General features: G+C 49.2%; 1 protein-coding gene across 2 annotated transcripts in view; it reads left to right on the top strand.

Moving 5' to 3' along the window:
• EFHD1 (EF-hand domain family member D1) overlaps positions 1-16,912 on the top strand; it is a 164,148-nt gene that overhangs the window by 133,636 nt on the left and 13,600 nt on the right. For both annotated transcript variants that reach the window (XM_050751155.1, XM_050751156.1), the window contains one exon: positions 9,788-9,935. In XM_050751155.1, the coding sequence (XP_050607112.1) occupies positions 9,788-9,935 (148 nt within the window). The remainder of the gene's footprint in view (positions 1-9,787; positions 9,936-16,912) is intronic.

Here is a 16,912-nt window from a genome sequence, read left to right as displayed (position 1 = left end):
TTTTTTTTTTTTTTCCAAGATGGAGTCTCACTCTGTCACCCAGGCTGGAGTACAGTGGCATGATCTTGGTTCACTGCAACCTCTGCCTCCCAGGTTCAAGCAGTTCTCCTGCCTCAGCCTCTCGAGTAGCTGGGATTACAGGCACGCGCCACTAGGTCCAGCTAATTTTTGTATTTTTCGTAGAGATGAGGTTTCACCACATTGGCCAGACTGGTCTTCAACTCCTGACCTCAAGAGATCTGCCCACCTCAGCCTCCCAAAGTGCTGGGATTACGGGCATGAGCCACCGCGCCCAGCCTGTGGTAGCTTTAGAGTCCTGCCAGGACTTAAATAAAGGGAACTTGGCTGATGCTTCCAGCAGGAACAAAAGAAAGCAGCCCTGACTGAGCAGCTGGGATTGAAGAGGGTGCTTGGCTCAGGATTCCTTTCTCTCCTGCCCTTCTCCCCTCCACATGACACGGTCACAGCTCCACACTCACTTTATTCCTGTGCCCAGCGGGTGGCTCTCAGCAGAACACCAACGGCCCTTTTCCCTCTACAGGACTTGCCCACTGGGCTGGTGGGCTTCTGTTTCCGGGCACATTCTCTCCAAAGGAGTTGAACCAAATTTTCTTGCCCATTTAAATAAGTTGGGGCCAGGCCTGGTGGCTCAGGCCTGTATTCCCAGCACTTTGGGAGACCGAGGCAGGCGGATCACCTGAGGTCAGGAGTTCAAGACCAGCCTGACCAACATGGAGAAACCCCGTCCCTACTAAAAATACAAACATTAGGCGGCGTGGTAGTGGGTGCCTGTAATCCCAGCTACACGGGAGGCTGAGGCACGAGAATCACTTGAACCCGGGAGGCAGAAGTTGCAGTGAGCTGAGATTGCACCACTGTACTCCAGCCTGGGCGACAGAGTGAGACTCCGTCTCAAAAAAAAAAAGAAGAAGAAGTTGGAATTCCTTCAATATTGCCCTGAGCTTGCTGAGGTCTTTTTTGACATATTTGACCTTTTTGTTAGGCCTGGAGAATGTTGCAGGCTTTGGGACCTGAAAGGAAGGTTTCCCAAGTCTTCTAGACTCCTCTCAGTTTGAACTCCAGAGGTAAAAGGATGACTTTTCTTTTTTTTTTTTTTTTTTTTTTTGAGACAGAGTCTCGCTCTGTTGCCCAGGCTGGAGTGCAGTGGCCAGATCTCAGCTCACTGCAAGCTCCACCCCCGGGTTCACGCCATTCTCCTGGCTCAGCCTCCCAAGTAGCTGGGACTACAGGCGCCCGCCACCTCGCCCGGCTAGTTTTTTGTATTTTTTAGTAGAGACGGGGTTTCACCGTGTTAGCCAGGATGGTCTCGATCTCCTGACCTCGTGATCCGCCTGTCTCGGCCTCCCAAAGTGCTGGGATTACAGGCTTGAGCCACCGCGCCCGGCCACAACTTTTCTTTTTTTTTGAGACAGAGTCTCACTCTGTCACCCAGGGTGGAGTGCAGTGGCACAATCTTGGCTCACTGCAACCTCCACCTTCCTGGTTCAAGCAATTCTCCTGCCTCAGCCTCCCGAGTAGCTGGGACTACAGGTATGGGTATCTGCCACCACACCTGGCTAGTTTTTTGTATTTTTAGTAGAGACAGGGTTTCGCCATGTTGGCCAGGCTGGTCTTGAGCTCCTGACCTCAGTTGACCCTCCCATCTAGACCTCCCAAAGTGGTGGGATTACAGGCGTGAGCCACTGTGCCCTGCCCAAGGATGGCTTTTCTCATATCCCTCCCTGTGTTGGGAGAGCCTCTTTCCCCTCACATGCGACAGCCGCTCTGTGTCTGCGGGAGGCTGTGCTAGCTCCGGCTTACGTGGGCTGGGAAGCCGTCTCCTTGGTCCTTCCTCTCCCAGCTGAGGACAGATTCCTGCCTATTCCCTGACCTTTATTTATCTTCCCATCTGCCTAACCAGTTTATCTCCTGTTCCTGGGCACTGCTGTCTCCTTATACCCAGGCTTTTCAGTTCCTCCCTTACTCGCTTCACTCTCCTTCCTTTCTGCTCACTCTTTGTTCATGTCCCAAATGATTCGCTTCTCAAATGCACCACATTCATCACTTCAGCCTTTTCTGTGAATTCTGTTGGAACACACTGTGTGTGCTGGGCAGTGAGCAGTGGGCAGAAGACGTTTATCCAGAATCTTGGCACTGAAGGGACCTTAGTAGTCATGTTTTTCTTTTTTAAGAGATAGATCTCACTGTGTTGCCCAGGCTGTACTTGACCTGCTGGGCTCAAGCAGTCCTCCTGCCTCAGCCTCTGGAGTAGCTAGGATTACAGGTTCAAGCCACTGTACCTGCCCTTAGTGGTCATTTAACTGGGCCGCTCCTGCTAAGGCTGACTTGACCAGAAAAGTGCTTCTCAGAGGGTTTTCTTGAAGCACTGCATTGCCAAGGTGCATCTTCTCAACGGAAAATCCCCAAATGCAGAGGACTGTGTGGTCAGATGAGTCTGTGCGCTCTGTTTCCCTCTTGTAAGTTTTGGACACATATGGAAAGTTCCACACTGAACCTGTTTACTTTGGGACTCCGTGTAACAGAGACTGTCCCTCCCAGCTGGTTTGTGCAAGCTCTTTACTTCTCAGGTCTAGTTCCAGTTGGCCATTTTGCCAGAAGGCACCTCCTTGCACTTAGCTGAAGCCTGTCTCACCCATTTCCATGCACAGAGCCTAGTTCTGGCACCCTTTGGGCCCCTGGGCAACATCTGAAGGCAGCTCTGCCAAATCCCGCTGGTTCCTTCCACCCTGTCCTTGTGTGGGGTCTTAAGTCCATTCTTCTTCTTGGGTGCTTCCCGCTGACCAGGCCCATGGCCTCCCTGCAGTGTGAGGTCTGCGTGGAGTGGGGCAGGCCATGATGGGGTAGACAGGACTGTGGCCCCTGCATTCGGAATTCAGGACTTTTTGTACTTGCCGCTATGATTTATTTTGCCCACAAGTTTTTGGCAGCCTCCCTGACTCACTGTAGCATCCCAGTCCCCTGAAGGTGTGGTCACAGGTGCAAGTGAGTGCCATTTGTCTCAAAACCTGTGCTGGGGAAGTCAGCTTGTGGGGGTCTCAGTTTTAGCACCTTGCTTTTTTTGTTTGTTTGTTTGTTTGTTTTTGTTTTTGTTTTAAGACAGGGTCTCACTCTGTCACCCAGGCTGGAGTGCAATTGTGTGAACACGGCTCATTGCAGCCTTGACCTCCCAGGCCTGAAATGATCCCCCTGCCTCAGCCTTCTGAGGAGCTGGGACCACAGGCACATGTCACTATGCCTTGCTAATTTTTTTATATTTTTGAAGAGACAGGGTCTCACTATGTTGCCCAGGCTGGTCTTGAACTCCTAGGCTCAAACAACCTTCCCACCTCAGCCTCCCAAAGTGCTGGGATTGGAGGTATGAACCACCACTCCGAGCCAGTACCTTGCATTTTTTAAAAATTGTGGTAAGGGCCGGGCGCGGTGGCTCAAGCCTGTAATCCCAGCACTTTGGGAGGCCGAGACGGGCGGATCACGAGGTCAGGAGATCAAGACCATCCTGGCGAACACGGTGAAACCCCGTCTCTACTAAAAAAATACAAAAAAAAAACTAGCCGGGCAAGGCGGCGGGTGCCTGTAGTCCCAGCTACTCGGGAGGCTGAGGCAGGAGAATGGCGTAAACCCGGGAGGCGGAGCTTGCAGTGAGCTGAGATCCGGCCACTGCACTCCAGCCCGGGCGACAGAGCCAGACTCCGTCTCAAAAAAAAAAAAAAAAAAAAAAAAAAAAAAAAAATTGTGGTAAGATATGCATAATGTGAAATTTAGCTATTTTGTTTTGTTTGAGACAGGGTTGCATGCTGTCACCTAGGCTCGAGTGATCACAGCTCATTGTAGCCTCAAACTCTTGTGCTCAGGTGATCCTCCCCCATTGGCCTCCCAAGTAGCTGGGACCACAGATGTGGGCCACCACACTCAGGTACTTTCTTAATTTTTTTGTAGAGATGGGGTCTTGTTTTGTTGCCCAGGCTGATCTGAAACTCCTAGGCTCAAGTGATTCTCCTGCCTGGGCCTCCCAAAGTGCTGGCATAACAGGCATGACTGACTGCACCCAGCAAAATTCACCATTTTTAAAACATTTTTAACCATTTCTGAGTATAGAGTTCAGTGGCAACAACATTGACGTTATAATGCAACCATCATTGTCATCCATTTCCAGAATGTTTTCACCCTCCTAAACTGAAACTCTGTCCCCATTCAACACTAACTCTGCATTCTCTTCCCCAGCCCTTGACAGCCACCATTCTACTTCTGTCTCGATGATTTTGACTACTCTAGGGACCTGATGAGTGAATTCATACAGTGAGGTGCCCTTTTTGTGACTGGCTTATTTCACTTGGCACAATGTCTTCAAGGTTCATCCACACTGTAGCCTGGGAGCATGTGTCAGAGTTCACTTCCCTTTCACTGCTGAATGGAATTCCATTGTTTGTGTAGATCACATTTTGTCAATGGGCATTTGGGTTGTTTCCCCCTTTTGGTGATTGTGAATAATGCTGCTAAGAACACTAGTGTCAGCCAGGCACGGTGGCTTACGCCTGTAATCTCTGCACTTTGGAAGGCCGAGGCGGGTGGATCACCTGAGGTCAGGAGTTCGAGACCAACCTGGCCAACATGATGAAACCCTGTCTCTACTAAAAATACAAAAAATTAGCCGGCCATGGTGGTGGACGCCTGTAATCCCAGCTACTCGGGAGGCCTGAGGCAAGAGAATCACCTGAACCTAGGAGGCAGAGGTTGCAGTGAGCTGAGATCGCGCCACTGCACTCCAGCCTGGGCATCAAGAGTGAAACTCCGTCTCAAAAAAAAAAAAAAAAAAGAGAGAATACTAGTGTCCGACATCCATTGAATCCTATGGTAATTCTTTGTTTAGGACCTTGCATTTTTCTTTTTTTTTTTTTAAGACTGAGTTTCACTCTGTTCCCCAGGCTGGAGTGCAATAGCCCTATCTCAGCTCACTGCAACCTCTGCCTCCTGGGTTCAAGTGATTCCCCTGCCTGTGCCTCCTGAGTAGCTGAGATTACAGGCATGCGCCACCACACCTGGCTAATTTTTTGTATTTTTAGTAGAGACGAGGTTTTACCATGTTGGTCAGGCTGGTCTCGAACTCCTGACCTCAGATGATCCACCCACCTTGGCCTCCCAAAGTGTTGGGATTATAGGCATGAGCCACTGTGCCCGGCCAGGACCTTGCATTTTTTTTGCTATATTTTATCTGTGGACATCACACCAGCTTGCTGAGATCTTTTGGGCCTAGATTGTGCCCCAACTTTGTGTCAGTAGCAAATCTGAGAGTCAGCACCCTTTCCGGGTGGCTGTAACTAACAGCCATTCCGCCTAAGTGTATCCATACCTGTTTATCTTCCCCCAAAGGCCTGCTATAGGGTATTGCTCACCCTGAGTGGTGACATCAGGTCAGCTGTGGTTTTCCATTAGACCAACTTGACAGTAACGTTTCACAAGTAAATAAGCATGTGACCCAGCATTTCCAATCTTGGGTATATACACAAGAAAATGGAAATATATGTCCAAACACTTGTGTATGAACGTTCAAAGCAACACTGTTCATAAGGTGTTGCCAAAAGGTGGAAACAACCAAATGTCCATCACCTGATGAGTGAAGAAATGAAATATGGTATATTGATACAGTGGAATATTGTTGGGCAACAGAATATCCATAAGAGGCAAATCCATAGAGACAGAAAGGCTAGTAGTTGCTAGGGGGGAGGGGTGGCAAGAGGGGAGTGGGAAATGACTGCAAATGGGTACCAGTTTCTTTTTAGGGTGATGCAAACATTCTGGAATTACATGGTAATGATGTTGGCACAACCTGAATATATAAAAATCCATGCACTGTACAGTGAGTTTTATGGTATGTGAATTATATCTCAGTAAAGCTGTCTTTTCAAAAAAAAGCTTAAAAAACAGGTAAGTGAGGTCCATCCCCAAGTCATTTTCAGTGAACCCATGGAAATCGTTGCTTCCCTTCTTAAAGTGCTCACAAACCATCCTCTGGCAACGCTAGATCCTGGGCTGATGCATCTGTGATTCACATACTCTGACCACTTCTGGGAAACCCAGAAGCACCTTGCTTGTTTCCAGATCTGGAACACCTGTCTCATCCTTCACGGTTCCTCAAAGCTCACTGACAGCCATCCGGTGATCTTGTCTGTGTCCTTTAGTGCCTTGCAATGTAACTCTGCCAGCGAGGAGGCCGCGCTGAGCACACAGCTGCTTGAGTAAGAAGTAGCCAGCATACTGTTAAAATGAGGGCATTGAGGAAAAAAAACACAAGAAATAAAAATAGCACCCACCAGAGGAAGGTGGTGAATGCTGTCCCAGAGAAGGATGGACAGTGGGTGCTACTGGAGAGCTGAGGAGGAAGCGAGTGGCTCCCTGAGCTCCCGGGCACAGGAAGACCATAGAGGAAGGCACAGAGGGGGTGGCTGGGTGGGAGGAACGGCACGAGTTGGCCACTGTGACTGGAGGGGAGCCTGTCAGGGATTCCTGGGCCTCCTCTCCAGCCTGACCTTGGGAACCTTAAATGACTCCAGCCCACAGCACTAGATTCCTAGGTACCCACAGGCTACATTTCTTGGCGGGTAGTGGTTGTTCTCAATAATGGTGGGTTTTTGTTACTGAGGCTGTGTTGGGGGGAATGCAGATGGGTAATGAGTGGATGAGTCAGTTCTCAAACAGCAACAAAGAAAAACCTGAGACTAACTAATTTATGAGAAAAGTGGTTTAATTGGCTCAGGCACAGTTCCTCAGGCTGTACCGGAAATATGGCAGTGTGTGCTTGGCTTCTGGGAAGGCCTCAGGAAACTTACAAGCATGGCAGAAGGTGAAGGGGGAGGAGTACTTTACATGGCCAGAGCAGGAGCAAGACAGAGCAAGCGGGGAGGTGCTGCACACTTTTGAACAACTAGATCTTGCAAGAACTCACTCACTATCGCAAGAACTCACTATCACAAGAACAGCACCAAGGGGATGGTGCTGAACCATTCATGAGAAATCCACCCCCATGATCCAACCGCCTCCTGCCAAGTCCCACCTCCAACACTGGGGACTACAATTCGACATGAGATTTGGTGGGGATGCAGGTCCAAACCAGATCAGTGAGGAAGCTTGATTTGTTTATTTTAATCTTTAAATTTGTATTTATTATTTATTCATTTTATTTTATTTTATTTTATTTTGAGATGAAGTCTCGCTCTGTCTCCCAGGCTGGAGTGCAGTGGCACAATCTCAGCTCACTGCAATCTCTGCCTCCTGGGTTCACGCCATTCTCCTGCCTCAGCCTCCCGAGTAGCTGGGACTACAGGCGCCTGCCACCATGCCCGGCTAATTTTTTGTATTTTTAGTAGAGATGGGGTTTCACCATATTAGCCAGGATGGTCTCGATATCGATCTCCTGACCCTGTGATCTGCCCGCCTTAGCCTCCCAAAGTGCTGGGATTACAGGTGTGAGCCACCACACCCAGCCCCTTTATTAATTTTTTTAAGAGATGGGGTCTTGCTACATATTCCTGGGCTGGATACAGTCAAACTCCTGGGCTGAAGCGACCATCCCACCCCAGTCTCCCAAGTAGCTGGGACTGCAGGTGGCCTATGATACTATACCCAGCCTTATTTATTTAATTTTTTAAATATTGTGGTAAAATGCACTTAACATAAAACTGACCAGGCCAGGTGCAGTGGCTAATGCCTGCAATCCCGACACTCTGAGAGGCCAAGGCAGGCGGATCATGTGAGGTCAGGTGTTTGACACCAGCCTGGCCAACATGGTGAAACCCCATCTCTACTAAAAATACAAAAATTAGCTGTGTGTGGTGGCACCCACTGGTAATCCCAGCTACTTGGGAGGCTGAGGCAGCAGGATCGCTTAAACCAAGGAGGCAGAGGTTGCAGTGAGCCGAGATTGTGCCACTGCACTCTAGCCTGGGTGACAAAGAAAGACTCCACCTCGAAAACAAAACAAAAAAAACAAAAATTAGTTGGGTGTGGTGGTGCACACCTGTAATCCCAGCTACTTGGGAAGCTGTGGCACTATAATCGCTTGAACCTGAGAGGTGGAGGTTGTGGTGAGCAGAGATCGTGCAGCTGCACTCCAGCCTGAGCGACGGAGCGTGACTCTGTTTCAAAAACAAAAACAAAAAAACAGAAAAAACCCAAAACCTCTGACCACTTTAACCATGTAAGTGGACAGCATTAAGTACATTCACATTATTGTGCTGCCATCACCACCATCCATCGCCAGAACCTTTTTCTCATCTCAAGCTGAATCTCTACCCATTGAACACTAATTCCCATGCCCCTGTCTCCCAGCCCCTGGCAACCACTCATCCACTTTCTGTCTCTATGAATTTGACTACTGTAAGAACATCGCAGAAGTGGAACCATACAGGATTTGCCTTTTTGTGGCTGGCTTGTTTCACTTAGCAGAATGCCCTCAAGGTTCACCCGTGTGTTAGCATTCCCTTCCTTTTTATTGCCAAACAATATTCCCTTGTATAAACATACCATATTCCATTGTGTGGATATATGAATATACCCGCTTTTTGTTTTTGAGACGGAGTCTCACTCTGTCACCCAGCCTGAACTGCAGTAGTGTGATCTTGGCTCACTGCAGCCTCCGCTTGCCAGGTTCAAGCAATTCTCCCACCTCAGCTTCTCGAGTAGCTGGGATTACAGGCATGTACCACCATACCCAGCTAATTTTTGTATTTTTGGTAGAAACAGGGTTTCACCATGTTTGCCAGGCTGGTCCACGAACTCTTGACATCAGGTGATCTGCCCGCCTTGGCCTCCTAAAGTGCTGGAATTACAGGCGTGAGCCACCGCGCCTGGCTGGCTATATCCTGTTTCATTTCTCCTTTCATCTGTCCGTGGACACTTGCATTGTTCCCACCTTTTGGCTGTTGTAAACTGATTTGTTTTTAGAGCAAGGTATTCATACCTGAGCAACAAGGGGTCTCTGGGTGACGGGAAATGCTTGAAGGGAGGAGAGCCAGGGGGTCTGTGGAAAAATCCTGTAATGGGGGAAGTGGCTTGGAGGAAGCAGAGCACAGAGGGCTGCTGATGGCTGGGCCAGGAGGGGATAGGGCCGGTCCCCACCTGGTGAGGCTGGGTTTGTTTCCTGGCTGGGGGCTGGGGGGCCAGTGAGCAGAGGGGTGGCCCTGTTAGAGGACAGTCAGAGCCCTCTCGGCAGACACAGCCGTTCAGAGCTGGAGACAAGACGAGCGAACCAAAGGGGAATCATGAGCCAGAGTCACGGCCACACACAGGGGTGGGAATCAACTTCCCTAGACTCGGGACGAGCTGTTCAGAATGGCCGTGGGAGAGATCCAGGGGCAGTGACCAGGAGGAGGCTCCTGGAATTGCCAGCCCTTCCCTGCGAATGTGCTGGGCATCAGGGGCCAGCTCCTGCAACCCCTCCAATGTCCAGCATTAGGAGGAGGTGCTCACTTGATGTTTGTGGACCGAAACTGGGGGAAATTAAGGTAAACAAGGGATGTTTCTTACCCTCCAGAAATTATGGTTTAGTTGAGGAGATAAAAGACATGAAAACCAACAGGTAGTACAAGATCCACTTTAAGCCCTGAGGCGCTCTGAAGAGAGAGGGGTACCTCTGGAGCAGGTGACCCACATCGGCCTCGCAGAGCGGGAGGTATTTGAGTCATTTTTCGATGAATGAAGCCAAAGGAATTACATGTTTGGGAGACTAACAAGTGTCCTTTCGTCCCGGTCATGCATTCCTTTGACCCTGCAGGTATGACGCTGGGCGGGATGGCTTCATCGACCTGATGGAGCTGAAGCTGATGATGGAGAAGCTGGGGGCCCCCCAGACCCACCTGGGCCTGAAGAGCATGATCAAGGAGGTGGACGAGGACTTCGATGGCAAGCTCAGCTTCCGGGAGGTACCTGCCTGCTGTGGCCCTGAGCCCCTGTGGGGTGCCCCTGAGAGGACCTTCAAGTGTACAGCCCCCTGGAGCACAAATGGGTTTGGCGTCTCCAGAGTGCTGTTTGCATATCTAACCTGCAATTCTGCTTTCAAAAATACCTTTTAGGAGACAGCTAACCCCAGTTCTGGCCTGGAAAAAGCAGCATGGGTGGTAGTATAACCTCATTTCAATAAAATAATAAGAAATTTGGGGGATGTTCACCACAATATTCATAGTGGATATTTATGGAGACAAAATTTTGGTGGTTTTATAATGTTATTCTTTTTTTATGTATTAAAGCTTTTCATTTTTAAACGTATTTTAAAATTATTTTTAATTGTTATGGATACATAATAATTGTACATATTAGACATGTGATTTTTTTTTTACTATTATTATTTTTTGAGACAGTCTCAAAAAATGTTGCCCAGGCTGGAGTGCAATGGTATGATCTCAGCCCACCACAACCTCCACCTCCTGGGTTCAAGTGATTCGTGCCTTAGCTTCCCAAGTAGCTAGGATTTCAGTGTGCCACCAGGCCTGACTAATTTTTGTATTTTTAGTAGAGATGGGGTTTCACCATGTTGACCATGCTGGTCTCAAACTCCTGGCCTCAAGTGATCCTCTGTCTCGGCCTTCCATAGTGCTGAAATTACAGGCGTGAGCCACCAAGCCTGGCCTACGTGTGATATCTCGATATAAGCATACAATGTGCAATGACCAAGTCAGGGTAATCTAGGTATCCGTCACCTCAAGCGTTTATCATTTCTTTGTGTTTGAAACATTCTATTCCTTTTAATTATTTTGAAATATACAATAATGTGTCTTCTTTGCTTATCACCCAGGCTGGAGTGCAGTGGCTCTATCCTCAATTATGGCTCACTGCAGCCTTGACCAGACTGCTCACTGCAGTCTCCTCCATTGATCCTCCCACCTCAGCCTCCTGAGTAGCTGGGACTATAGGCACATACCACCACACATGTCTAATTTTTTAAATTCATTGTAGAGATGAGGTCTCACTGTGTTATCCAGGCTGGTCTCCAACTCAGCCTCAAGCGATCCTCCTGCCTCTGCCTCCCAAAGTGCTGGGATTACAGGCATGAGCCACTTTGCCCAGTTATTTTGAGAATAATACTTCCTTATATTTTCATTTTCATTGCTTATTTATTTGTTTGTTGTTTATTTACTTGAGACAGGGTTGCTCTGTTGCCTAGGCTAGAATGCTGTGGCATGATCACAGCCCACTGCGGCCTCAAACTCCCAGTATCAACCCATCCTCCCACCTCCGCCTCCTGAGTAGCTGGGACTACAGAAATGTACCACCATGCCCAGCTAATTTTAATAAATATTTTGTTGAGATAGAGTCTTGCTATGTTGCCCAGGCTGGTCTCCAACTCAGCCTCCCAAAGTGCCAGGATTACAGGCATGAGCCACCGTGTCTAGCTACTTTTTATTTTTACAGCATGTAAAAATAGTTTATTTTTTATTAAAAAATTTTTTTTGTTGTTGTTTATAGAAACAGGGACTCACTTTGTTGCCCAGGCTGGTCTCAAACTCCTGAGTTCAAGCAGTCCTCCTGTCTTGGCCTCCCAACGTGTTGGGATTACAGTGTGAGCCACTGTGCCCATCCCCAAAATAGATTTTTTTTTAAATTTTTGAGACAAAGTCTCACTCTGTTGCCCAGGCTGGAGTGCAGTGGCATGATTTCAGCTCACTGCAACCTCCACCTCCTGGGTTCATGTGATTCTTGTGCCTCAGTCCCCACCAAGTAGCTGGGATTACAGGTGTGCACAACTATTCCTGGCTAATTTTTGTATTTTTAGTAGAGAGGGGGTTTCTCCATGTTGCCCAGGCTAGTCTTGAACTCCTGAGCTCAAACAATCTGCCTGCCTCGGCCTCCCAAAGTGCTGGGATTACACGCATGAGCCACTGCGTCCAGCTATATTTTTTAATTTTTTGAGACAGAGTCTCACCCTGTTCCCCAGGCTGGAGTGCAGTGGTATAGTCTTACCTCACTGCAACCCTCACCTCCCAGGCTCAAGCGATCCCCCCACTTCAGCCTCCTGAGTCGCTGGACCACAGGCTTGTACCACCACACCTGGCTAATTTTTTCAAAAGTAATTTTATAAAGGGTCTTATTCTGTGCCGGTGGAGCCCCCTCACCAACAGTCCAAGAATGGACTTGGTCTTTGAACCTCTGAAATTGCAGGCAAGATTTTGAGGTACCGGCATCTCCCCAGGAAGAGTGCATACAGCATTCACAGCTGATCCCCAAATGGCTAAGAACCTCTGTGAGAAAGCCATATCTATTTTAGGGACAGTGTCTCAAGACTATCAGATGTCTTCCATGGCAAGGATGCCACCCCACAGGGAAGGGAATTTCATGTGTTAGATGTGTTCTTATGAGTTTTATCTGCCACCTGTATTATATTAACTTTTTTTTTTTTTTTTTTTTTTTTGAGACATTCTCACTCTGTTGCCTAGGCTGGAGTGCAGTGGTATGAACTCGGCTCAGTGCAACCTCCACCTCCTGGGTTCCAGCGATTCCCCTGCCTCAGCCTCCTGAGTAGCTGGGACTATAGGCGCGTGCCATCATGCCTGGCTACTTTTTGTAATTTTAGTAGAGATAGAGTTTCCCCATGTTGCCCAGGCTGGTCTCGAACTCCTGGCCTCAAGCAATCGGCCTCCCAAAATGCTGGGATTATAGGTGTGAGCCACTGCACCTGGCCTATTATAATAATTTTGATGATGGTATCAGATTAAAGGCTCAGAGCATCTGCAGTTTCAGTCATGTCTCAGCTTCAGCCCTTAGGAGCTCAGAGTAGAGGACTCTCCCTGCTTCCTGGTGTTTAACCTTGGTTATTCCAGAAACGTTGGAGTACTGGCATCCTGGTTTTTTCACAGCTCACTGCAGCCTCTCACTTCTGGACTCAAACAGTCCTCCCACATCAGCCTCCCAAAGTGTTGGGATTACAGACGTGAGCCCCCACACCCAGCTAGCGCCCTGGTTTCTAATGTGAGACTTTAGGTCAAGCATTGGTCTCTCTAGGCTAGAAGTTCTTCCTGGAGCAGAACTGGCAGCCACAAGCCCCTCCCCCAGACGTGGTGAACTGGGCTTGTCCCTTCTACAAATCGGCTCCAAAATCTTCCACCTTTACTGAAGCTGAGATGGGATTCACAGGGCTGGGCATGACCCTCTGGATGATCTCATCCAGCTTTGCATGCCAGAGCCAAGGAGCTGAAGGGCCACAGAGATCTGGGTTTGCTGGGTGTGGGCTGTGGCCTCCGTGCCACTCGACCTGTCCTGTCACCACCACACTTGTCTTCACAGCTGCCCCATTTGGCTCCTGCTGGGGCACTGGCTCTTTCCAACTCCAATACCCCTAGAGTATAGAAGGCAGATACTTTTGCCTTGGTGAAGCTTTGGAGTAGGTTCTGGGAAGAGAGCTGTGGTGAGGCTGTGACCTCTGGGAACAGGAGCTGAGAGGGTGTTTCATGGCTTGCAATTGCCAGATGAACTAAGACGCATTCCCCCATCTGCTCTGTTGTACTCAGGGGCCAACCGCAGGTGCTCTTCCCTGAATCCATGATGCTTGGTTAGCTTTTGTCTAGCTGCTGGTTTGGCCAGCAGATGGTAGACATCAGAGGCTTGGAAATCTCCAAAGGGTTCCTGTGATTTGTTTGCACCCCCATTCCAGAGCTTCAGGGACACTCACAGTCTACCCTTTGTCAGTTCCAAGCCCAGTCCCATCTCTAGTAGCCGCCCCAGGCATGCAGGCCCTGGGAGTGTAAGGACATGCTGCCACTCACACTTTCCCGTTCCATTATCTCACTGTGCTGGTTTCCACCTCTGCTTAAGGCCCTGGTGGACCAGGGCTGTGTTCACAGGCTGAAAAGAGCATGCGCTCCGTCTGCCATGCAAAGCTAGGTCCCCAGAGTGAGATCTTTTACTTCTGAGCCTCAGTTTTTGTGTCTTTAAAATAGCGGTGTGAATAACTCTGCCCGCTGTTGTGACCATTGTGAAAACTAAGTTCTCTTTCTGTGCCCTTTACAAGCTAGGAAGACATTCCTTACTGGAAACCGTATTTGCTGCCACCTTGGTCTTGCACTTCCAGCTTCTGAAACGGTGAGAAAATACATTTCTGTTGTGTGAGCCACCCAGTCTGCACAGTTTTGTTAGGGCAGCCCAAGCAGACGAATCCAGTGGCCCCTGGAGCCTGGGCGTGCTGGGCTGCCCGCCCGCCTGACCGTGGCTGACCAGACCATGGATGAACCCCTGGTCTCACCAGGCCAATTGAATTCTCTCTCTTGGGATTTTGAAATTGGGGCTGAAGTGCTCTGAGTTGGCTCTGCAGATGGCTGTTCTTGGAAGGGTAATGCAATGTGGGGTGCCCACTTTCTACCATGTGGACCAGCATGAGAGATGGAGGGGGAATCTTGCCTCCAGTCCGAAGGGCTTTGCCTCTCCCAGTTCCAGTCCTCCTCCAGGCCACTGCATCTCGTCCTTCGGTTTTTGAGACATCTATTTTATTTATTTATTTATTTATTCATTCATTCATTCATTCATTCATTCATTCATTCATTTACTTTGAGACAGAGTTTTGCTCTTGTTGCCCAGGCTGGAGTGCAATGGTGCAATCTCAGCTCACTGCAACCTCCGCCTCCCAGGTTCGAGCAATTCTCCTGCCTCAGCCTCCCAAATAGCTGGAATTACAGGCATGCAGCACCACACCCAGCTAATTTTGTATTTTTCTTTTTAGTAGAGACAGGGTTTCACCATGTTGGCTAGGCTGGTCTCGAACTCCTGACCTCAGGCGATCCACCTGCCTTGGCCTCCCAAAGTGCTGGGATTACAGGCGTGAGCCACTGTGTCTACTCGAGACATCTGTTTTAAATAATGAATACCTCCTTTTTGCTTAAGTGAACAAGTTTATTTCTGTCACTTGCAACCTAAGAGTTCTAATACCGAGGGAGTGTTTGCATCACCAGCCGCAGCCATGAAGTTAAAAATTCCCTGCGTGTATCAGAAGCATCCATAGCTTGCGTGTGAAAGGGCTTTTTAGCTTTGTTAGTTCTCTTGCTGTCTCTTTGTTTTCTACCTCTCCTTCCCTCCCCCTCTTTCTTCACAGTCACAGCTAGGACAGTTTCCAATTCTTCTACCACATGCCCGGCTTTGTGGACTATAAATAGGAAGACAAACAAGGCTGGGCAGTTGGATAAATTGTCGTTTAGGGTGGTTGGTGATTGTAACAAAATAAATGGAAATGTCTGGCATGCTTCATGGAAGGCTGGGCACTTTCAGCTTGAGCTGAGTTTTTTTTTCCTTCTTTAACTGGCTGGGATAGGGGGGACCCCTGAGGTGTGATGGGGATGCTGCTGGTCACCTGCTGACCTGGCACAGTGAGTCGATGTGGTCTGGATCTGCCCCAGACCTGAGGGTTCAGAGGAAACAGCTCTGGGAAGGGACCCGTGAGGAGAGCTTTCCCTCATGTTTCCAGTTCGTGGAACCCGTCCGTAAACTGTCATCTCCACTCTGGATGTGAGAAGGCCAAGCCTCCGGGATGGCGAAAGTCCCTGAGGTCACCTGGGTGGGCGCTGGCTGGGAGTGGTGCTCCGTCTTTTCTTTTTTTAGAAAATATTTTATTATTTTATCTATTTATTTATTTGAGACACGGTTTCACTCTGTCACCCAGGCTGGAGTGCAGTGGCACCATCTCGGCTCACTGCAACCTCCACCTCTCAGATTGAAGCAATTCTTGTGCCTCAGCCTCCCGAGTAGCTGGGATTACAGTTGTGTACCACCACACCTGGCTAATTTTGGTATTTTTAGTAGAGATGGAGTTTCACCATGTTGGTCATGCTGGTCTCGAACTCTGGACCTCAAGTGATCCGCCCGCCTCAGCCTCCCAAAGTGCCGAGATTACCGGTGTGAGCCACCACACCCAGTCAGTGCTCCGTCTTTTCACAGCTGCCTGTCTGGGCCCCACAGAGCACTAGCCTGGTGGGGCTGCCTGTTCTGTTTGCCTCGTGCAGCAATGTGGTGGGGCCTTCTGTGAAGGAAATGCTTTAAGGATAGCAGGGCACGGAGCAACTGGTATGTCATTCCCTCTCTCCACATGCCTCTCATCCACAGCCCTGAAGTCTGCTGGTTCGATCTTTCCCACCCCTGTGTCCCCATCCCCTTGACCTCCAACCTATTCTTGGGGGGCCTGGCCTCCTTCAAGAGGCCTGTCTTCTTTCAAATCAGTGTTCAGGCTCTGATAATCCGCCGCAAACTGAGTCTCTGCCGGCCTCTAGTGAGAGAGTTTGAAGCTGCAGGTGGATGAACGGGGCTGACCGTCGGCCTCTCCGTGGGCATCTTGCTGTGTCCCTTGCTTTGTATTTGACAATATTCACGGTGGCGGTGGCGTTAGGACCCTGAAGGGAGCAAAAGGAAGAGGGTGTCTTACAAGGCGTGTCAGGGTTGCGGCGGTTGAGACTCTCACCCGCATGAAACACGCTTGCCTCTGGGGATTGAGAACCTTGGCAGTAACGATACTAAAGTGAGCGTTTGGAAGGCCTGTAGAAGTTGCTTAACATATCACTTTACTTTAAGTAGTGTTCTTTGCCCTTTTGAGAAGGCTTTTTTTTTTTTTTTGGAGACAGAGTCTCGCCCTGTAGCCCAGGCTGGAGTTCAATGGTACGACCTTGGCTCACTGCAACCTCCACCTCCTGGGTTCAAGCAATTCTCCTGCTTCACACTCCTGAGTAACGGATTACAGGTGCACGCCACCATGCCTGGCTAATTTTTGTATTTTTAGTAGAGACGGGGTTTCACCATGTTGGTCAGGCTGGTCTCGAACTCCTGACCTCGTGATCCGCCCGCCTTGGCCTCCCAAAGTGCTGGGATTACAGGCGTAAGCCACTGTGCCTGCCTAAAAGAAGGCATTCTTTTAGGGAAGAGGGTTATGAAA

This window comes from Macaca thibetana, chromosome 12 (assembly GCF_024542745.1).
Source record: "Macaca thibetana thibetana isolate TM-01 chromosome 12, ASM2454274v1, whole genome shotgun sequence".
Taxonomy (NCBI): Eukaryota; Metazoa; Chordata; class Mammalia; order Primates; family Cercopithecidae; genus Macaca; species Macaca thibetana.
This window is presented reverse-complemented; position numbering and strand designations above follow the sequence as displayed.